This window comes from Ambystoma mexicanum, chromosome 4q (genome assembly GCF_040938575.1).
Source record: "Ambystoma mexicanum isolate Mex_15411 chromosome 4q, UKY_AmexF1_1, whole genome shotgun sequence".
Classification (NCBI taxonomy): domain Eukaryota; kingdom Metazoa; phylum Chordata; class Amphibia; order Caudata; family Ambystomatidae; genus Ambystoma; species Ambystoma mexicanum.
The window spans coordinates 623,334,113-623,357,272 of NC_090928.1; the positions used below are offsets into that span (position 1 = coordinate 623,334,113).

Sequence of the window (23,160 nt, forward strand, 5' to 3'; positions counted from 1 at the left end):
CTAACATTGATCACATGTCTCCAGTTGAAGAGTGAAATCCACATTATTGAATGGCTTCCCCAAAGATGGCAGTCACGTATGTAATATATAACCGTTCTCCCATAGAAGAGAAATACATTATTTTAATCTCTCCATAACAGAGCATGGGCATATCAATAATGATTTGCAGCTTTCACACAGAGTGCCAGCAGAATGCCAGCTCTCTGGCTGCCACAATAATTGTTACAATATTTAATGTCTTCGCAAAATGGAGAGACAAGCCCCAATGCAGTGAGGATTCACATAATGAATCCACTCCCGAGTCTGCAATGGGACTTGTAAAATCCCTATTCTGGATCTGGACAGAATGTAGTGTTTGACAGCCCATCTGTCTCTCGATTGTGTTGGCAAGCAGAATGTTTGCGTCTGGAATTACAGGCAACTCTCTCAAAGTAAGAATGGAGATCTAGATTGACAAAAGAAGCTACAGACCCTGATGTGGATGAAGGACAGTCTGTAAATATCGTGCAGAATGTGTTGACCTCTACAATATTTGCAACAGAGACTACACGCCCTGTTGTGAAGCAGGATCGTACTCCCACATTCAACAACGTTCCTACAGTCAGTATAGACATAATGGTCCCGGGCGATGATGAGTGGGTTCAGACCCCGAATCTTCAAAGGTCCCTTCATTAATATGAATTAAAGAAAAAGCTTACTCCAATCCCTATCCTGCTTGAAGCAAAAATAATAAGTGCATGCTTAGAACACTGTTGCAAATACTCCTGCTCCCCTTACCCATCCCAGCTCTTCTGCTACCCTTCCCCTGGACATCCTACTTGTAGCCTCTTGGGTGAGTCCCCTACATACAGCGCTCTGTTGATCCCCAGCTAGGTTAACACTTTATGAACCTCATACATACATATGTAATGCGGTCCTTGTTGTGGACCGAACATGTCCATTTTTCAATCACCTTGGACTGTGTTGTGATCCTGGCTTTGTCCCTGGGGGAGATTTGATGTTCAGATCTGCTGGAAAGTTCTCACAAATAGCCCAAGCACTCCGTGCATATTCTCTGGTTTCAGCAAAATTCCCCGGCAAGTATTTCCTGTGCACTAATAACCAGCATGATCTGCTCAAGAGCCACCACAATAGAGATGGGTGTCAACTTTGATTATTTTCCGTGCGAAGTGTAGTTTCAATCTATGAATGGCTTCTTGAAGCATTAGAGCCCATGCTATAAGGCACGTTTGTCTGGCAGCTGACTGCCACCCAAGAGCCTCCAATGAGAGGGAAGGTCACCTGGCACAAAATAGAGCCTGGTGGTAAGGGCTGTGATACTCTTGGAGCCTGTGCCGAGGGGACAAGGGCAACCTCAACTGGGGCTTTCTGTGACAAAGCTTGTCCATGTCTCCCTAAACAGTCCCCATTGTGTTCACATCACAAAGGGATGCTTGAAATGCAGCCTTTACCGGCAGTTCCAGCCTCCATTCCATGCTTGCTGATTGGCTAGAGGACTGTAAGCTGTGAGAAGCACAAAGGAGAGGCATCCAGTGCAGCCTTTACTGACAGTTCCTGTCTCCATTCCATGCTTGCTGATTGGCTGGAAGCTGTGAGGAGAGGCATCGAATGCCGCCTTTACTTGCAGTTCCTGTCTCCATTCCATGCTTGCTGATTGGCTGGAAGCTGTGAGAAGAACAAAGGAGAGGCATAGAATGCAGCCTTTACTGGCAGTTCCAGTCTCCATTTCATGCTTGCTGATTGGCTGGAAGCTGTGGGGAGAGGCATTGAATGCAGCCTTTACTGGCAGTTCCTGTCTCCATTCCATGCTTGCTGATTGGCTGGAAGCTGTGAGAAGAACAACGGAGAGGCATAGAATGCAGCCTTTACTGGCAGTTCCTGTTGGACTCTATCTGGTTACCCAATAACGAGACGGAGCCAGCGCTGCTGTGAACCTTCTTTATTCACGCCGATCACTTCTCTGTCCTCCGCCCCTCCAGCCCCCTCCCCTTCCTCCTTCTTCCCGCCCTTTCCCTCACGTCTTTCTTAAAGGGGCTGTGTCCCTTTTGTACAACGTACAACACCTCCCCCGTACTTAACATGGGAGCCCAGTTACATCTGTTCGATGAGCCTCACTGGTCTCTTTACTGTTCGAGGGGGTCTTCCTGGGGATTCTCGGCTTTCGCCGGTTGACTCCACTGGGGGTTCTGCTTCTTCTTCTTCACTGAAGTTCTCGTCGGGTGCCTCTTGTGTTTCGGGCTCCTCCAGATATAGCTTTTTGAAGAAGGAGGAGTTGCGAGTGATGTCTCCCAGTTCTCCTGTTGCTGTAATCATGGGCCCCTTTATGACTGTGATGACTCGCGGCTCGGGACTGTATCGGGTGTCCGTCTTCTTGCGTTGAGTTTGTTGCACAAGGACCATTTGCCCCATCTCCAGTTGTTGTTCTTTCGCTCTCCGTTTGGTGTCGGCCCATTGCTTGGCCCTTCTCTTCTTTTCGGCATCTCGTTCCCTGATGACGAGGTCTTCCTCAGGGGTGTAGTCCTCCCATCGGGGAATGCGTGTCCTGGGTTGGTACCTCACCATGAGCTCAGCTGGTGGCTTTCCCGTGGCATCGTGTGGGGTATTTCGGTAGCTCCGAAGCATGCTGCAGATGGCTTTCGGGTGAGGCGTCTGTTCTGCTGCTGCTTTTTGTCTTGTTAGCTTGATTGTGGCCATAAACCTTTCCACCATCCCATTGGCTTGGGGCCAGAGAGGTGTAATCTTTTGGTGGTGAAAACCTAGGTGACTTGCGAAGTTTGCGAATTCTCTTCCTTGAAATGGGGAGCCTTTGTCGGTCTTGACGACGTTGGGGATGCCCCACTCGCTGAATAGTTCGTCCACTACGGGTGCGGTTTCCATGAAGGATGTTGACGGCGTTTGCTTAACAAAAGGGAATCTCGAATATTCATCCATTACTACTAATAGATAGCCTCCTTCTTCTAAAGGTCCATAGAAGTCCACTGCGACCTTTTGCCAGGGTCTTGTCGGGAGCGTGGTTAGTTGCAGAGGGTTTGGGTTTGGTCCTTTCGCTGCCAATTGACAAGGCCTGCAGTGTCTGAGCATGTCTTCTACTATTACATCCATGTAGGGGAACCAGACATAGTTCCTGAGAAATCTTTTTGTGTTGTCCATTCCCCTGTGGCCCTCATGTGCCAGCGTTGCTAGGGTCTTCCTTAGGTCCCTTGGTGCTACTAGCCTTCTCCCCCGTAGCAAGAGTCTTTGGTCAGTGGCCGTGAGTTTGTCGTGTATTTTGGCCAGCCGGTCCAGTTCCTTCTGGTTTACATCCTCCTCTCCGGTTTCCTTTGTGTGACGTTCCCTCCATTTGTTGGACCGAGTGAGAAAGACAGCAGCTCTGAGTGTTGGGTCGGCTTTGCTCCTTTCTTCGAACGTTGCGGTCGAGATGGTCGGTGGCATGGCATTTGATGACAGGTACGAGATGTATTCTGTGGCTTCCTGGGCTAGGGTGCCGTCTTTGTCCGGTAGGGGGTGTCTGGAGAGATAGTCTGCTGGGTTGGCGTCTCCTCCTGGTTTGTGGACGATGCAATAGTCGTACTCTTGCAGTCTTATCCCCCACCGTTCTATGCGAGGTGGCATTTTCGTTTTGGGGTTCCCGAAGATTGATATTAGAGCTTGGTGGTCCGTTACTAGGGTGAACCTCCGGCCAATAATAAAGTGGTGGTATTTTTCGCATGCCCATACTGCAGCCAGGCTTTCCCTTTCTGCCTGGGAGTAGGCCTTTTCCGTGTGTGACAGGGCTCGGCTGGCATGTGCAACTATCGCGTGATGAGCGTTGTCTGCGGTGTCGGTCTGGGCAAGGATGGCACCTAGTCCCACTGGACTTGCATCGACCGTAATGATGGTGTGCCAGTCCGGACGAAAGTACGCCAGTTGTCGGTTGTTGGTGAGACCTTCTTTTATCGTTGTGAATGCTTCCTGACAGGGTGCATCCCATACAAATGGTGTATTCTTCTTTAGGAGGTTGCGGAGTGGGTCAGTTGTTGTGGCGTAGTTTGGGAGGTAGCGTGCACAGTATCCTGCCATGCCTAGTAGGGAGCGCAGGTCTGCCGTGGACGTAGGTGCTTGGAGATCGGTGATGGCCTTAATCTTGTCCGGGTCGGCTGTTATCCATTTGCTCGAAAATATGTGGCCGAAGAATTTAAGGCTTGTCTTGTTGATGTCACACTTGTCTTCGTTGAGAGTCAGTCCCGCGTCTTGTAGGATGGAGCAGATGGTTCTCAGGGCTCTGTCGTGTTGTTCCTGATCTTTTCCAAATACTAAGATGTCGTCACTATAATTTAGTGCGTTCATCTCTGATGCTATGAGGCGTCTGATGGTCTCTTCAAAGATTTCGGCGGTAGATGATATTCCGAAGTTGAGCCTTTTGTATCGAAAAAGGCCGTCGTGCGTTGCAAACGTTGTGATGGGTCGTGATTCTGGGTCCAGGACCAGTTGGTGGTAGCCCTGGTTGAGGTCAAGTTTTGAAAAGAACCTCACTTGGTTTAACCTAATCAACATGTCCTCCAGGCTCGGGCCTGGGTGCCTTTCTCTCTGGATGGCCGTGTTCGGGATGCGCATGTCAACGCATATGCGGAGACGACCATTGTCCTTGGGAACAATTACTATTGGCGATACCCATGGTGTTGGCCCTTCTGCTTTCTCTATGATGTCGTTGAGAAGGAGAAGTTGGATTTCTTTTGATACTTGTTCTTGGAGGTGGAAACCCACTTTGCGTGGGTGTTGCGGTACTGGCCTAATGGTATTGTCGATGTGTAGTTTGATGCATGATCCTTTTAGCATACCAACTCCTTCAAATAACTTGGGGAATTGGCCCTTGAGGTCTCCCTTCACCAGAGGCCTGTCGATCATTGCTCTGACGCATTCGTGTGATACTGGCAGTCCCTCTATTACTTCTGACTGGTTGTAGTGTAGGTCAATTAAGGCGAGGGCGCTGGCCGTGCGGTAGCTGAGGAGGCAGCGGCCGATGGATGGGCTCTTTATAACGTGTATCGTGGCAGTTACCGTGATGTCCCTGTGCCGCAGATCACATAGAAATTTTCCTTTGGAGGTCATTGGCTGCGCCGCTCCCCATTGAAAAATGTGAGTCTTGGATTCTTGAAGTGGGTATGAGGAGGCTATTTCCCTGTAGATATCTTCATTCATGACGTTTACCGTCGCTCCTGTGTCGACGATAAATCTGTTTCTGGTACTTCCCAACTGTATTGTTACTCTGGGAGCTGAGGTGTCTTCAGTTTCAGCACTGAGAAGGCATACATACTCTCTGTCGTATCCATCTTGTAGGTATCGGGCTGGTTCATTCCCTCCCAGCTGATGTTGTGGTGGGGGGTCGAGATATGGGTCTCTTCCTTGTTGGAAAGGGCTTGGGGTTTCTGCCTTGTAGGTCGTCCCGTGTTCCAGGTTTTGCATGAAGTCACTCTGGTGTATGTCATATAGTTCATGGTCTTTCCTATCTGGTTCAATCTGAAGCCCCTCAAGGGCTCTTACGGTGTTTGGACGTTGATAAGCACTCGTGGGCAATGTCGTACTTCTGTCTCCCTGGCGGGGTTGTTCTGTGTGTGTGTCCATCATGCGGATGGTGGGTCGCGGCCGTGTCAAGCTCCCTTCTGGTAGTAGTTCTTTGCACATCACCTGGAAATGGTTTTCCATACCGCATCTCATGCAGCGTTGGTCGATGGCAGGGCACGGACCTCTGTGCGGATACTCGAAACCGCAGCGATAACATTGGCGGTCGCTTGGTGGTCGTTGTGTCGGATACCTTGGGCTTATCCTTGTCTGTGGAGCTGGATGTCGGGGGTATGGGTGCATTGTCGCTATAACTTCTCCTTTTTTGGGGTTCTCAATGGCTGCTGCCTGGATGTCCACTCTCTCATATACTCTTGCTAGGTCCAAAACTTCTTTTAGGGATAGGGGTTTCTTTAGGAGGTGTTTCCGGAACATGGAGGATACACACCCTTCTATGATGCGTAGCCTTATGGCTTCTTCGTCATTAAAGTTGGCGAAATCGCACTTCGTCATTCGCCTTCAAAGAAAAATATCGAATTCTCCTATTGATTCATGAGGCAGTTGGCCACATTGGTTGAAAGTGTATCTTTCATAGTCCCGATTGGGTGAGATAACAATCTTTTCATTTATGGCTTGTCGGAGTTTCGCATATGTGGTGCGGTCCTGTAGGGGAATCGTACGGATGATATTTTTGATTTCTCTCCCTGAGACGTTTGCAAAGATGCTTAGTATGTTGGGAGGTTCTTGTGTGCCAATTGCACCCACAAAGTCTTCGAATTCCTCCATCCACTCTTCCCATCGTTGGCCCTGGTCGTGGTGTGGGTTCAGTGTGAACGGGGCGGGTCTTCTCATTAGGCTTGCATAGGGGGAGGGTGCTCCTGGTGATGTTGGTTGGGCATTGGGATCTGCTGCATCCTGGGCTGACATGATGGCGCAGCTTGGTGTGCTGTAGTTAGTTCAGTGGTGCGTGGGCGTTGGTTACTATTAACTCTTGGTGCTGTGTCTTCCTTGGTATATGCTAGACGTCACCTGGGGAGACGCAGGGTTTTCTTTTGTCGTGACTTCTTTCACCCTTAAATGTTTTATGGTAATGTCACGTGCGGGAGACACGGGGTTCCCTTCTTTGCAGTTAAATTTTGTTAATGTCACGTGGGGAGACGCGGGGTTCCCTTGTGCCGTGTTGTGGGTTTTCACTCCTTAGTGTGTCACGCGTGGGAGACACAGGGTTTCCTCTTTTATGTGGCTGTGACTCCGTTCACTTTCACTCGTTTTATGGTACTGTCACGTGCGGGAGACACGGGGTTCCCCTCATTGTAGTCGCCCCCCCGGCACCTTACTTGTAGTTGGCGCCGCGGGCCTGCGGGTCTCCTCCGGTCTTCCGCGATGACGGATGGGCCTCTTCCAGCTCCTCGGGCTGCGGGTCTTCTCCGGTCTTCCGCGACGACGGACGGGCCTCTTCCGGCTCCTCAGGCTTCCGCGTCGCTGGCTCTGCAGGCTTCAGTAGACACGCGGGCTGCGGCTCACTGATGTGTTGGCCTTCTGGCGTTGACGCTGGGCGCACGGACCTTCCCGATCTTCTCCGGGCACGCGGGCCTTCCAGCAGGGCGGCGGGCCACTGCTACCACCTCGGGCGCACGGGCCCTCGCGGTCTCTTCTGGGCACTCGGGCCCTCTAGCAGGGCGCACGGGCCGCTGCTGTCTCCACTGGGCACACAGGCCCTCTCGATCGCTTCCGGGCACATGGGCCCTCCGACGGGGCACACTGGCCCTTCTCAACTGCTGGGCTTGCCGCCCTCCTACCACTGCTGCCGGCAGGCGAAGAGTCGCATCGGCTTCGTCGCCAGTGTTGGACTCTATCTGGTTACCCAATAACGAGACGGAACCAGCGCTGCTGTGAACCTTCTTTATTCACGCCGATCACTTCTCTGTCCTCCGCCCCTCCAGCCCCCTCCCCTTCCTCCTTCTTCCCGCCCTTTCCCTCACGTCTTTCTTAAAGGGGCTGTGTCCCTTTTGTACAACGTACAACAGTTCCTGTCTCCATTCCATGCTTGCTGATTGGCTGAAAGCCGTTAGAAGAACAAATGAGAGGCATAGAATGCAGGCTCTGAATTCTGAATCATGCTTCTGGCTTCTTGTTGGATTGCTTCAGCGATGTGAACACAGTCAGTACTGGCCCACACACAAGAATGGCAATGATCTTGCTCTGTTATCAGAGGGAAGTGATTCTGATGACCATTTACATTTTGTTCTTTTTTTTAATAATGATGTGAGACTATCAATGCCAAATTGCCTTTATTGTAAAGGCGGATGTAATCTTCGATAGCAACTTTATTGATCATGATTTAAATCTATTGGTGATTGATGAAAGAGCATGGTAGCCTATTTGTTCGTTGTTTAGCTACCAATGACTATGTTGTGTCTGCTGGTTTACTTTAGCTGTTATTTCATCTTGTTTGCAAAACATTCTGCCTACCAGAAAACCTCACATTTCCCTAAAATGTTTGAACTTAGCATACCACTATTGAGAATCACACATAACGTTAAATGTGGCTGCGAAAAAAGGCTATTTTCCCTTTTTTACTGACTATTGTTATGCTTTCTGTTGCAGGGAGATGTTGGAGCTGCATCGTCAATCCCCTTTCCATACTGCAGCTGGTCTCAAGGAAAAGCATCTGTGGAACAGTTATTACAGCCTCCCCTTCATGCCACGCAAAGCAGCAGTCAGGACAATGACTGCTGTCCCACAGCAGTCAGTTCAGGAATCGAAGCAGGCACTGAAGTTAGCTCCTGGGTGTCAGGCATCGCCCAGTAAGCAGGCGCTAACTCTGGGAGCAAAGAACTAGTCCATAGCATGCTGCAAATCTAACTTCCACATGAGAGGCACACTGAGTTTCACCATTGTATGACTTAGTGTTGGGTTGATTATGTAGATGTGTCTTTGGCCACATTTACAATAACACGGGGATTGCAGTGCAGTACTTCCAAATGATAAACTCAGTGAAAAGATCTGATTAGTTAACGGCTGATGCGAGATCAAGTCCACTGTATGGAGGTGGAAGACTGCACATGTTGCATTAACTTCCTTCATCGAAAAATTAACATCTGGATAAGTGTATTTCTTCCTATTAATATAGCCTAATAGACAAAGGGATGGGTCGTTATCACGGGATAATGACCCACCACCAAGTTAAGTTGGGGATGGGTCATTATGGCAAGACAGAATTTTCAGATTGCAGTCAACGCCAGTAGCTATTGACTGCACTCTGAACATTCTGATTGGCTGAGCGGAGGTTGATAATGATTTCCGTGTGCTAGCATTGATAAATGACCTTTCCTTTCACTTCCTTTTGTTGAAGATATCTTCTTGCACCATTGTAGACAAATAATTGAGGGTCATTACGAGTTGGGCGGTAGTGATACATCTGGCAATATTTGGCAACCACCACTAGTTTTACTGCCTGTCCAATTCAGGGTTAGGCAAACCATCAACAATTTTCATTGGGAATAACGGCAGCTGTATTCCAGGTGGATTTTCTGCTGAAAGTCCTCCTATTTATGCCTCCACCTCTGAGGTGAAAGTAAAAACTCCATGGTTGTCGCAAACATATTTTTTACTTTTTTTCTTTACTGTAAGAAGAGAGGCGCAGAGGCTTCCCTTCAATTTGATAAAGAAAAGTTTGCAGATTGGGCCATTATATTGGGATGAGAAAGTGGGTATCTCTAGTGCATTCCTCTCACCACCTTAGCCATGTAATGCATAAAAGGGTACGAACTGACACTTTTGTGCTTGAAAAAATTTACAGTAGTGGTACAAACCACTACTGTACTCTTATCCATTTCCGCCTTCACTTTGAAGCTGGAAATGGGTGACATTTTGTTTTTTAAACAATGGCGGAGAAAGTATTTGTGAAATACCACCAGAAGTACTACATCCGCCACTGGTAAATTCAGAAGTCGGCAGAGTTGGCAACTTCCTGTGGGGGTATGTCGTTCTGGAAATCCACCCAACTCCAAATGAGGCCCTCAATCACAAAATGCTGCACAGGAAAAATGTCACTAGTATTAGTAGAAGAGGCAGTTTGGAGAGATTTTCAAAAGAAAGCTTCTAAAAGATGTTCTATTAAATAAAAGTGTTCTTGTTACGTTTGTAATCTACCGACAGTCATCTCTGAGTAGGCCCCTAATTTTCTAACCAGTATTTTTTTAATCAGTGTTCAGATCCCTTGCTTACTAGGATAATCCTAAAACACAGGCTTTGGGGAGGTTGGAATTCACAATTAACTCTGGGAGGGATGTTGGTTACATTTATAAAGCTGAATAATAGCTTTAGATACTGAAATTGGAATACCGCGTCACGTCATTTGTTTGCAGTGCCATTTTGGAGCATGATGCTGTTGTTTTGGGGCGACCCCATCTGGTCTTCATCAACGTTTCAGTGAGTTCCACCTGTTCTCTAAAGAAAAGCTCTAGAATATACAGGGTGGTGCTAACAAAGTGTTACTTCAGAGTCCTGGCATTGAGCCCAAAGCACCTCTTGCCATCACAGACATCTACCCTATCACTGCCACAAGCTTCACACATTAACCTCTGTTTTTGAATTGCACTACCCAAGTTGGATCCCTGTCAATTAGGCCTTCTTAATAAGACTCTGGCGAAAGTCCTACTCTGGCTGGTTGCTTCAGAAAGGTCTTTAATTCAGCTCGTCTTTAAAAGGTTTGACTTTGATGTTAATGTTTTCGCCAGCTATCATCCTATCACAAACCTTCCCTGGGTGTAGAAGACATAGAATAAGGTCATTTTGATCCCAACTGGAAAAATGCCTAGAAGAGGGGGACTTCTTTGATGTCTTTCAGTCTGGCCTTGGAGGCGGTAGTGGCACAGCGTCCCTTCACCTCTCCATCCTGGTTTGAGTGGCACATGATTTTCCATTCAGTATGGGCAGAGTCTACATTTCAGTCCTTTTCAAGGTATCGCGTTGTTAGGCAGAAACCTGTGCAGTTCCCTTAGGGACCACTGCAAAAGGCTTAAGACTACAGGTGTTGGCAGTAAACCCAATTGGTAGGTAGCAGTCTCTACCACCCAGATTTACCTGGTAGCTGTGGCTGAGCAGCCAGACTTCTCTCAAGAAGAGTTAGACAGTATATAGAGTATACAAGATAGGTACCAAAATACAGTAGCACAAGCAAACACTGACCAGAGCTTTGGTATCAAGTATATAATTATTTATTTAAAGACACACTTAGAAACACTCTAGCACTATTATTGTAAGCAAGTTCAAAAACACAGTCACTATTAATATATATACATCCCTTATTCCTTATTAAACAAGTCTCAGTTAACACCACTTATTTCCAGACTGAGGTGAGCGCTTAACTAAAGATGGCACTCCAATAAGTTAAGAAAAAGGGAGGGAAAAGGCAGAAATTAGGAACAGCACACAACACAATACTTTAGAAGCACTCCGCAAGGCAGGAAAGTCAAAGTCTACTTGTGAGCAAAAAGTTCAGAGGCCAGGCTCCCTCTTGGAGAGAGTAGAACACCAATGCGCCCAAGATCACACAGTTTAAAAGGCTTGGAAAGTCTTGCAGAGAGTTTAAAAAGGAATCAGTTCAGCTCAGAAAAGTTCAGTTAGCCAGCCTAGGGCCAACCCAAGTGGTAAAATGAGGATTTACGAGACACCCCACACAGACCGTTGCGAGGGAGGCCAGGCGGACACAGTACCTTGAAAGTGGAGAGAATCCTCCAGTGGGGGCAGTTGTTCCTGGCAGGGGATGCAAGTCGCGGCGTCGTCCAGAGGAAGAGAAGATCTCAACGTGGAGGAAAGCTGAAGGTCGTTGCACTGCCAGGGAAGAAACCAGCCGCGGAGTTCTCCGGTTAAAAGGTACTACCCTTTTATTCGCGGTAGTGGTAAATCGTGGTATCCCGGTTGCCGGGGTGCTTGGCACAGGCAAGGCGGCCACGAGATGATCCGGGAAGGTGAAAAGGCAGGCAAACTTGTTACCCCCACCAGTCAAATGAAGAAGACTCTTCGGGATGAAGATCTCCTCTGTCGTTGGAAGAAGTGGTGAGTCGGTTCAGCAGGGCTCCACCGGTGGTGTCGTCGTTGGAGTTTGGCTCAGCTTCTCCCTCTTTGGATTCTTTGGTCCTGTGGCGACGTCCGAAGTCCCAGTCCCCAAAGCCCTGCTTTTATGCAGAAAACCCCCATTCATCAGTCCTAGCTGTCACTCAAACATGCTAAGTGGTGAGCCAGGTGGCTCACCACTGGGCCAATCACACAAGAGTGCGACTTGGGTTGCCGAGGCAATTCAGTCCAGGGTGCCTAAACCCCCCTCCCACACATCCTGTAGACCCAGACAGAGTGGCACCACTTTTGGAGGCTTCTGTGGAGAAGCCCGCCAAAAAGTGGAACAAAGGGCTCGACTTGGGTTGGAGTTACAGAGGCGAACACAAATGCCATTTTAAAACCGAGTCCTGGCGAAAAGACCCAACCGGGGAATAAATATTAAATAAATAACCCGGCGGTATCTTTAACATTGCACCAAAAAGTGGTGCGTTTAAAATGAATGGGAAAATCCCATAGTAAATATTCTTAAGGAATATTTCACGTGGTAACCACTGCCACCAGCCAGAAACTCGACGAGGAGGGACTGCACAGTGCCCCCTCGAAAAACAAGTCCAGGGGCAATCTAATTACCCCTACCAGTACTTCCACAATCTGATGGTTTGTACTGGTTCTGTTCCCAATTTAAGACTAGTAAAGTCAATGGTGACTTTACATGCCCTGGGAGACAGTAGTCAGTCCCAGGGTATGGAGTCTATGTTTGGGGGTCACTATGACACCCCTGTGTTACTGCACTGAGGGTGCTGTGTAACACACTTACCAAAAACCACATGAAACCCTATGGAGTAAAAGACCCCATAGCCCATAAAACACATCACAAAGTCAAAGGATATCTTAAATCATGTCTAAGAGTGGGAGAAAAAGAGTCTCACTCTTAGCAGGAGAAAAAAATAAACCCCAAAAATCCAGCAAAGCTGCTGGGGGACTCACTAGGTTTGGGAAATTAGCCTTAACAGAGAATTCTCCCTAACACTCGCCCCCCCCCAGACTAAGGGACAGGAGGATTTAATCCACTCCTGGATGAATCTCATACTTCTAGTCAGTTATAAACACCCTAGAGAGACCATCAGCATTTTGGTGTTGACACCCTGACCTATGTTCTATGGTCAAATCAAAGGTTTTCCTTTGTAAGCTATATGACCTACAAACCCTTTGAGGAACATCAGTCTTTTTGAAACTATAGGGGAGCTGGTTGACCAGTCCCTCAGAAGTTGTTACAACTTCTGAACCTGTGTTAGGCTTTTGTAAGGGGTCCTTATAAAGGATTCCCTTAGATCTAGAGGGGCCTCCAGAGGTCCTCACCACTTCTCTGTTGGGAGAAGGTTGGGTTTTGGGCCTCTTGGTTGGAGGGGCTGGAGATAAGCAAGGTACATGCTTCTCCTTCCTCTTAGATCTACCCTTAGCTACTTTAGGAGTTTCACTCCCAAGATTAGGATTTGAGTTGGAGTCTTCAGTAGAAGGTCCAACAGTCTGAAGGTTTTTGGCCTTAGACTTTTCTTTCCTGGTTTTCCACCAGCACTGAGAATTACCAGTTCTCTTAGGCCTAGTTAGGGGTCCAGTTGGTCTATCCACCTCTTCCTCAGAAGCAGGGGGAGTCACAGACTTTAAAACTAGGGTAATAATGATGGAGCTTGGTTCGGGCTCCCATTTCCCTAACATTTTAGCCTGCAATTTGTCTGGGTCAGAGGTCAATTTACCAACACCAGGGCTTGTAGTGGGGTTCTCAGTAGTGGTTCCTTAAGGTGGCCTCTCTAGCCAATTTGGTTTGGTTCTGGGTCTCCATACTGGGAGGCCTGGGGGTACTGGATACTACTCCTAGAGTTCTTAGATCATTCCCCAACAGGACTCTCCCAGGCACCTCAGTCTGAACACTGACAGGAATCAACACTGTCATGGCATTACACTGAATGAGGGCTGGTAGAATTGGAACCATTTGGACAGGGCCTCCGGACATTTTAGTGGGACCTTTGGGTGCCTTAGCAACATCCTCAGGCCTGAAAAAGCTTTCATCCACTATTGTTCTGCTGGCCCCAGAGTCTCGCCTGGCAGGAGTATCCTGGCCATTGACAAGAACACTGTCCATATAATAAACTTTAGAGTTTTCTGGTATGGAGTTGTACACACTCCTATTCTGATCACTAACCAGACCCATGGACTCTACTGTTACACTTGCTTGAAGACTCAAAGGTTCTTCAGCAAAGACTTCAAAGTGAGCACTAGCCATTTGGAATTCCTCCTCAGGAGTGAAGGCTAAGGAGACTGTGCTGATCCCTGCAGGTTTACCCTTACATCTGGGATCTCCTTTGATATGGTCAGTTGCCCCACAGAGATAGCATGTTCCACATGCTCTCTGAAAAGGTGGCTTGGTCCGACCTCCTTCTGGTTTGTGACCAGAGCGTACACTAGCCTGTTGTGGTTTACCTTGGGGCTTACCCTGGTTATTTTGTTGTTTGGGGCCCTCTTTGGGTTGGGAGGTATTAGAAGTCTCTTGGTTCCCTTTTGGTGGCTGCTTTCCCTCATCCTTTTTCTGAGTGACCCCTGAATCCTTGTGAGTGGCCCTGTTGGCAACCGACAAGTCAGCAGCCTTAGCTAGCTTCCTGGAATCTAATTCCTTTGAATCAGCTAAGTGCTGTCTGAGCTCAGGAGAGCAGGCATCATAAATTGACTCCAACATAACAAGATTTCTCATTCCCTCATAAGTGTTCACCTTGTAACCCTTAATCCATCCCTCTAAGTTTTTCAAACTTTCACTCACCCAGGTAGCCCAAGGAGTACCATCATTCTTTTTGAGGGTCCTAAACCTCTTAAGGTACTGGGAAGGGGTCTTCCCAAATCTAGCTATCAAAGCTAGCTTCACACATTCATAATCCTTCCTATCCTCCTCCCCCAACTATATTACCGCATCAGTTGCAACAGGGGGGAGCCTAGAGAATAACCAGGTAAGCAACGCATTTCCTGTTATGTCCTGGAGCCCATGATTATACTCAAACAAACTCAACCAATCCAACACATCCAACTTAGGCTCATACATACCCACAAGCTCTTTAGGCATCTGGGATCTTTTGGGACTGGAACTCCTAGAGGATCTGGAGAGAGAAGCATTTTCCACAGACAATTATTTCATCTCTAACTCATGCTTGAGCTCCATTTCCCTGAGCCTTAGTTCTTGATTCAGTTCTTGGTGTCTTTGTTCTGCTTGAGTATTAAGTCTTTTAAACTCCAATTCAAGTTTCATGTTCTCTAGTTCCAGATACTGAGGACTAAATGTGGCACCTGGTAAAGGTCCAGTAGGTACAGCTGGCAGAGCAGGTAGAGGCCCAGGCGAGACCACTACATCATCTTCACCCTCCTCTTCTGCTTCTGACTCAAGGTTATCAATACTAGGTTCAATATCAATATCATTGCTGTTATCTACATTTGCTGGAGTGGTAGGTTCCTCTGAACCACCATCCAGACTTTGGTTTGCTAACAACCTTTCTATTAGCTCCATTTTCTTGCCTTTAGTCAGGAGATTCTTATGCTTACAGAGGACTCTTAAACAATCAGCAGTTTTTGTAGCAAGGGACTCTTGACTATAACTTTCCATAGTTGACAGGTTTAGAAAATAAACTTTTTAGTGCTAGGCTTTGTGGTTAGTTGCACTAAGGTATCTATAAGCACACTAAAACGTATACTCAATACAAATCCCACCGCTGTACACCAGTGTTAGGCAGCAACCTGTGCAGTTCCCTTAGGGACCACTGCAAAAGGCTTAAGACTACAGGTGTTGGCAGTAAACCCAATTGGTAGCAGTCTGTACCACCCAGATTTACCTGGTAGCTGTGGCTGAGCAGCCAGACGTCTCTCAAGAAGAGTTAGACAGCATATAGAGTATACAAGATAGGTACCAAAATACAGTAGCACAAGCAAACACTGACCAGAGCTTTGGTATCAAGTATATAATTATTTATTTAAAGACACACTTAGAAACACTCTAGCACTATTATTGTAAGCAAGTTCAAAAACACAGTCCAGTCACTATTAATATATACATATCCCTTATTCCTTATTAGACAAGTCTTAGTTAACACCACTTATTTCCAGACAGAGGTGAGCGCTTAACTAAAGATGGCACTCCAATAAGTTAAGAAAAAGGGAGGGAAAAGGCAGAAATTAGGAACAGCACACAACACAATACTTTAGAAGCACTCAGCAAGGCAGGAAAGTCAAAGTCTACTTGTGAGCAAAAAGTTCAGAGGCCAGGCTCCCTCTTGAAGAGAGTAGGACACCAATGCGCCCAAGATCACACAGTTTAAAAGGCTTGGAAAGTCTTGCAGAGAGTTTAAAAAGGAATCAGTTCAGGTCAGAAAAGTTCAGTTAGCCAGCCTAGGGCCAACCCAAGTGGTAAGATGAGGATTTACGAGACACCCCACACAGACCGTTGCGAGGGAGGCCAGGCGGACACAGTACCTTGAAAGTGGAGAGAATCCTCCAGCGGGGGCAGTTGTTCCTGGCAGGGGATGCAAGTCACGGCGTCGTCCAGAGGAAGAGAAGATCTCGACGTGGAGGAAAGCTGAAGGTCGCGGCACTGCCAGGGAAGAAACCAGCCGCGGAGTTCTCCGGTTAAAAGGTACTACCCTTTTATTTGCGGTAGTGGTAAAACGTGGTATCCCGGTTGCCGGGGTGCTTGGCACAGGCAAGGCGGCCACGAGATGATCCGGGAAGGCGAAAAGGCGGGCAAACTGGTTATCCCCACCAGTCAAAGGAAGAAGACTCTTCGGGATGAAGATCTCCTCTGTCGTTGGAAGAAGTGGTGAGTCGGTTCAGCAGGGCTCCACCGTTGGTGTTGTCGTTGCAGGTTGGCTCAGCTTATCCCTCTTCGGATTCTTTGGTCCTGTGGCGACGTCCGAAGTCCCAGTTCCCAAAGCCCTGCTTTTATGCAGAAAACCCCCATTCATCAGTCCTAGCTGTCACTCAAACATGCTAAGTGGTGAGCCGGGCGGCTCACCACTGGGCCAATCACACAAGAGTGCGACTTGGGTTGCCGAGGCAACTCAGTCCAGGGTACCTAAACCCCCCTCCCACACATCCTGTAGACCCAGACAGAGTGGCACCACTTTTGGAGGCTTCTGTGGAGAAGCCCGCCAAAAAGTGGAACAAAGGGCTCGACTTGGGTTGGAGTTACAGAGACGAACACAAATGCCATTTTAAAACCGAGTCCTGGCGAAAAGACCCAACTGGGGAATAAATATTAAATAAATAACCCGGCGGTATCTTTAGCATTGCACCAAAAAGTGGTGCGTTTAAAATGAATGGGAAAATCCCATAGTAAATATTCTTAAGGAATATTTTGCGTGGTAACCACTGCCACCATCCAGAAACTCGACGAGGGGGGACTGCACAGTGCCCCCTCGAAAAACAGATCCAGGGGCAATCTAATTACCCCTACCAGTACTTCCACAATCTGATGGTTTGTACTGGTTCTGTTCCCAATTTAAGACTAGTAAAGTCAATGGTGACTTTACATGCCCTGGGAGACAGTAGTCAGTCCCAGGGTATGGAGTCTATGTTTGGGGGTCACTATGACACCCCTGTGTTACTGCACTGAGGGTGCTGTGTAACACACTTACCAAAAACCACATGAAACCCTATGGAGTAAAAGACCCCATAGCCCATAAAACACATCACAAAGTCAAAGGATATCTCAAATCATGTCTAAGAGTGGGAGAAAAAGAGTCTCATTCTTAGCAGGAAAAACAAATAAACCCCAAAAATCCAGCAAAGCTGCTGGGGGACTCACTAGGTTTGGGAAATTAGCCTTAACAGAGAATTCTCCCTAACACGCGTTAATTCATCCCCAACAGTTTTTTCGGAATTTTTTTTTACGAATTTCTGAGTATATTATTTTGAAAACACTCATCGAAATACATGGGGGATGGGGTAAGGGGTTACAATGGGTGGGGAGTGAGTGAGAGGAAGGTTTACAATATATCAAAAGGGGGTTGGGGAAAGCCCTCAATATAAAAATATTTGATTCGTTTTTTCGAAATAATTTCATTGAAAAAAAATATTTTAAAAAAACTCATGTCGATGTAGGGACATAGAAACCCTTCTTATTTATTCAGCAGGCTTTTCCAAGCCTTCTGGTGAGGAATTCAAGAAAACCAAATCTATAGTGTGTTCCCAGCATGTCCACTAAGTTAGTCCAAACTCTTTCAATGGGAATATGATGGAGCAATCTGGCTTGAGTCTTAGAATGGGAATGGGCTGGTAAAAGGTACAGTTCCTTCCTTACAAGCACACACATGCATCCACATAGCACATACTGAAACATACGTACTCTTTTTTTGTTTGTTTTTTAAGTAAATTGTAGTGAAACCTAAACTACTTACCTTAATATGAATTTACTACTACATGACTTTAAAGTAAAGGGGTCTAGTAAAGACCCTACTCGCACCTAAAACCAGTAGACAAGAACAGGTACACAATAATATATTTTAAAAGGTTTACAAAGAGTAAGCTTCAGTTAAGAGTCAGTTTAAAAAGACGGAATTACAGGAATTACTGTTATCATCAATACTGTATTTATTAAGTGTGGACCTAACTTCGGGAAGTAACATAGTGGTTAATAAGTCACAGGAGGAACGTCACAGTTCGGGAGGTAGAGATACAAGGGACCAGGGAGCTTACTGGGGAGGGTGAGGACAGGCAATCTGCCAGCAAAGGATCTACGAGCAACTAGTGGAGGAAACATGGGAGAGCAGATCATCCAGTCTCGGGTTGGGTGGGGAGTCTCGGGTTAGGTGGGGTGAGAAGCGTGTTTGGATCATTCGTTAAAGAGGAGGATGTTGAGCTCCAGGAAATTAGTAAAATGCATTTAAGGTTTCTAAAACTCTAGCGCACCAAGGGGGGCAAAAGAACACATGCATTTTACAGCTGTTTAAATAGTCAATGGCACTTTTGAGGAGTTTTAAGAGTTTAAGAAAGTTTGCCCATTGGATTGTGAAAAGGTAATCAGTGGCTACTTACAGGTGACAGCAGTGGTGCCTGGGGGACCATACAGAAGGCAACCAGATTCAGGTTCAACGACCAAAGGCCTGCTGAGGGATGATCCCAGAGTGGACCAGGAGCCCACTGAAAGATCACATTGCGGTCAGGAGGGGGCAATAAGAAGATTGCACATAGTGCCTACAAACCCTGAAGAACAGGGTCAATGGCAAGTGGAGGCTCGGATGACCCAGGGAAGGTGGTCAACTTGTATGTTGTGTCCGGATTGGATTCAGTTAGATGCCTATTGAGGACTCTCAGTTTCCCGAGTCTGAGAGGGTGTCAGGACACAGAACCACAGGATCTGACCTTACAGGGAACCTACAGCAGCCCACAATTAGGGCATGGAGTAACACCAGTGACCAGGATCACCAGCATGACCCTAAAAGGCAATTCACAGACAGCTCATCTGTCACACAGTGGAGAACAGCTGATATCCCATAACGGAGCAGAAGATTTGGCAGAGCAGCAGCAAGCCACACAGATCCAGCCAGCAGCAGGAGACCCTCATCTCAGGTATAGCGAGCAAAACAATGACACTAAGGCTTTGAGAGGGCTCCAGGTGCTGCATGCATGGAGGCCCCAGCATAGGAAGCCAGCAGGAACATGAGGAGGATGAAGGGATCAGGATTACCCAACACAAAGAGGCATACAGGTTCAGCAGGAGGAAAAGGGGCAAAGCCAGTACGGCAGCAGCAGGGTCCTCAGAGAAAAATCATCTCCTGCTTCTTTCAGGTAAGTTAGGCAATGAAACCACAGAATGACCTGAGGCTCTTCCTAATTATTTTACTATTTATGAAATGTATAAAGCACATCTTGGTCGGAAGTTAGCAGAGCAATCGTATAATAAAGTTACAAATACAAAATTTGGTTATAGCAACAACAATAATCAATCAAAACACACGCGCACACGTACAATTACACATAAACCTGGCCTTCACAGTTTTGGAGGCCATTCTGTCAGGATACACAAGTGAAACGCCATACACTTGGGTGCACCGGTTTAATATGAGGGTCAGGTGGTTTAGTGATATCCTACAGATATGCCATCAGTATGCTGATGAGGTGCAGATTCACCTTCCCAAGTTAGCCCTCAGACGGCGCTTGAAGCCCTGACAAGCTCTCTAAACTCAGTGGCCCCATGGAGGGGAGGTCAACTGGGCAGATTTGCATCTCGACAGGAAAGAACTAATGGGTTTGGCTTTATACAGGCATGTGAAACCGGTTTAAGTCTATTTCATCCGACCTAAGCGGATATTACAGATTCAAAACTGTTTTGTTTGTCAACGCCTTAACATTAGTGCTCAAGCGGTTGCGGTGGTTAAGTTAGGATCATTTACTATTGAGATGGTCAGGTTGTATGCCCTTGTCTGTCATGTGACCTGAAATCCCCCCCACAAATAGAACAGGCACAGGATGTGCAACCACTATGCTACTTTCCTGTGCAACCATTATGCAACTTTCCCTCGGTTAGGTATGTCCAGTGGTGGCTACTGAATTTTTAAAGTGGGCGTAAATGTTTTTCCTGGCAAGTACAATCACAGATGTTTCGAGGTTCACCCACAATACATTTTGGTAAAATAATGCATTAAAATGGTGCATTGTATGACACTTGTTACGGTTGAAATCTGTGACAAACCATAGAATTTGCCATCAGTTCTTTGGGTGGTCAAATAAAATATTTCAATAAAATCCAGGTTGCCCACAGTACACAGCAGCATTTTGCAACAAATGTCCATGCTGGCCATCCCCAAGCAAAGCCATGTGCCTTTGCCACAGTATATGTCAGCACTGGTAACATATAACACGTTTTCATACATTTTGTGGCCAACAATATTTGTCATCATTGACACTGTAAAACACATGTTTATTCTGGTAGCGTTGAAAAAATATTATGAGGCCGGTCACAACTATATATGCTAATATTGACTCTCGTCTGTCATTTTGCTTTTGCACAAAGCATATCACGGTCACACCAATATAGACCAGTTTTGTCCCCTTATGTTGCTTGTGCCCAAAGAATATCACGAAGCCAGTCAAATTAATGTGTGCCATCACGGCCTAATTCACTAATGCTACTTATGCCCCAAGAATATTATGAGAACAATTACAGCAATGTATTCCAGGGTTGACCTTTCTGCTTATTCCAAAAGAATATCAGGGAGCCGGTCACAACAACAATATATTTCCATGCTTGATCCCCTTGGTTGTCATGCTTATTTTTCCCAAAGAAAAACTTGATGCTTAAGTAAATGTATGCCAGCATTTGTATAGTTAATCACATTTTCAAGCTTTTTTGCCTATTCTATGACATATTTGATTTTCTCTGCAAAAGTTATAATTGTGCAGCAGTTTCAGATTATAGGAAACGGATCAGCGATGCACTGGGAACCAAAAGTGGCCGTGGACATGTTTTTCATAGGGGTGTCCCTGTAGATCAGTCTAGCACTGCACTGGATGCATTGATGAACCATTAGTCAGAGAAAACCCATTTCAAAGATTCACTCAAGGGAAACATCAGTAATCTCGGCTCAGCAAGTGCACTTCTCATTTAAGCATTGTCAAAGCCAACAGTTTTGGATAATGTGCAATGTAAGGAAGGCATGGTTTCAACAGTAAGACAGAAACAAGTGACCACAGTTCAAGGGTGTTTATTGAACTTTTGGAAGGTTGTGATAAACACCTATCTAAACCTAAATCTACATCAAATAATAATGCAGTCCTAGTGGAGTCTTGTCAAACTAAAAGGTCCTAAACAAAAAAAACTATTGCCAATCCTTACCACTAATTTACAAATAATGTGGGGTATTGTTCATGAAAAAGATAGTGTTCACAAAATGAAATATCAGGATGTTCGGGCAGTTGGCCTCCCTTCCCCTACATTTTCAGCATGGGGCAAGGCGGAGCAAGGCATACACTTGGGCTTCTGCGGCACGAGGATGCAGTACCATTTTCACAGCTCAAGACCTTCTGTGTTCAAGTCTCTTTTACTTCTTGTAAGTCTCATAACTCAGAGGGCCTGGTGTACAAACACAACACGCAAACGTTCTTTTCCCAGTATACAATGGAGGTGTTCATCCTAGATCACCCTCAGCTGGGCTGATATCCCTTTAAAAATAAAAGTTCCACAATGGATCCCCCTCTATCAGGCTCAGATCCTCTTCAAAACAATGTTCAGAGAATTCTTTCTCGGTTGACTCACGGGTCACCCAGGATCCCCCTCAGCCGGGCTCAGATCCGTTTCTTTCACTCAATTAGTCTCCCTCAGCCGGGCTCGGACCAATTGTGATGTACATTAAACTGTCAAAGACTTTCAAATGTGCATAGGGTTTAGCTTGACCCGTTGCATGACCACTTCGATCTCAATATTCCTTTTCTTACACTCAGCATCAGTTGGATACCTAACAGAGACTTTCGAATGAGCACCCACGTGGCGCCGGATCACTATGTGTATGGTATCTTTCTTGGCCTCCCAAAGTTCAATTATAAAGTTCAACTACTCCTCATGGTTTGCAATTATATTTGCGTCACTCTTTGCAAATGCCTTACACGCTGTTCTCTTTATACAAAGTTGCTGCTTGCAACCTTGGTTCAAAACACAAGATACCAATCAGTCTCTCTCCGACTCACCGGCTGTGCTGTCTTTTCTGATGCCACTTTGTTGTAGGAGCTAAGGACAGTACCACAGTGGCAATTGTTCCTCCCTGCTTGGGTTTATCAACACGAGAGTGCCCCGGGTACCTCCGACACACTGTGCAGGTTTGATCAGCCTTAGTTCCTGGTCTTCGGTTTCTTACTTTCCAAGGTTCACAAAAGTAACAGTCTTTAGAGGTCAAGGATACTTCCCTCCTTGCGACCCTCTCTAGTCTCACCTTCTTTCTTCTTGTATTAAACTGCCATCTTGGAACTGCTGTTTCCTTGTGTGTTTTGCTTCGCTCAGACTGTGCTTTCGTGCTCTGTCTTTTATCCGTGTGGGGAAGTGTGATGGAAGTCAGGTGTGTGTAATGATCCGTAATTGCCTGACCATGGTTTTGGGACATTGCAGGCTCTGGTGTTAGTCCCTTGTCACTCATGGTGGGCTGTCTGTGAGAAAGTGTTTGTGTCGGGTAAGGGAGCGGGGGTTGAGTTAATAGGTATCCCACTTGGTAGGATGAGGGGAAAGGTGTTGCAGGGAAGGGGATACCGTGTCTCACCCTCCGGTGTCCCACTTCCACTCCACGAAACCCCTCATCCAGGTGATCCTCCCGCACTGGTCCTCTCCCAGGAACTGGATCCAAAAGCGATGGCCGTGTCCTGGCCACCCTAATGACAGATCCCCGGGGACTAGCGGGTGAGACACCTTGAGGTTTCTCACAGTAGGCGTAGGATAAGCATTTGCCAGGCACTGCCACATTGGTACAACTTGGCAATAAAATGGCAACAGCTGGCAAACGGTGGGAGTACCTGGGCAAATAATGGCAGTCCCTGGAAAATGCT

The 23,160-nt window shown here is 46.8% G+C and overlaps 1 protein-coding gene across 2 annotated transcripts in view; it reads left to right on the top strand.

Moving 5' to 3' along the window:
- Positions 1 to 23,160, top strand: part of LOC138467869 (N(4)-(Beta-N-acetylglucosaminyl)-L-asparaginase-like) — a 601,150-nt gene that overhangs the window by 574,376 nt on the left and 3,614 nt on the right. Inside the window, exon 10 of one of the 2 annotated variants that reach the window (XM_069608161.1) lies at positions 8,146 to 8,345. In XM_069608161.1, coding sequence (XP_069464262.1) covers positions 8,146 to 8,345 — 200 coding nt within the window. Of the gene's footprint in view, positions 1 to 8,145; positions 22,592 to 23,160 lie in introns of those variants that run through there. The other variant, XM_069608162.1, reaches the window with a different exon arrangement.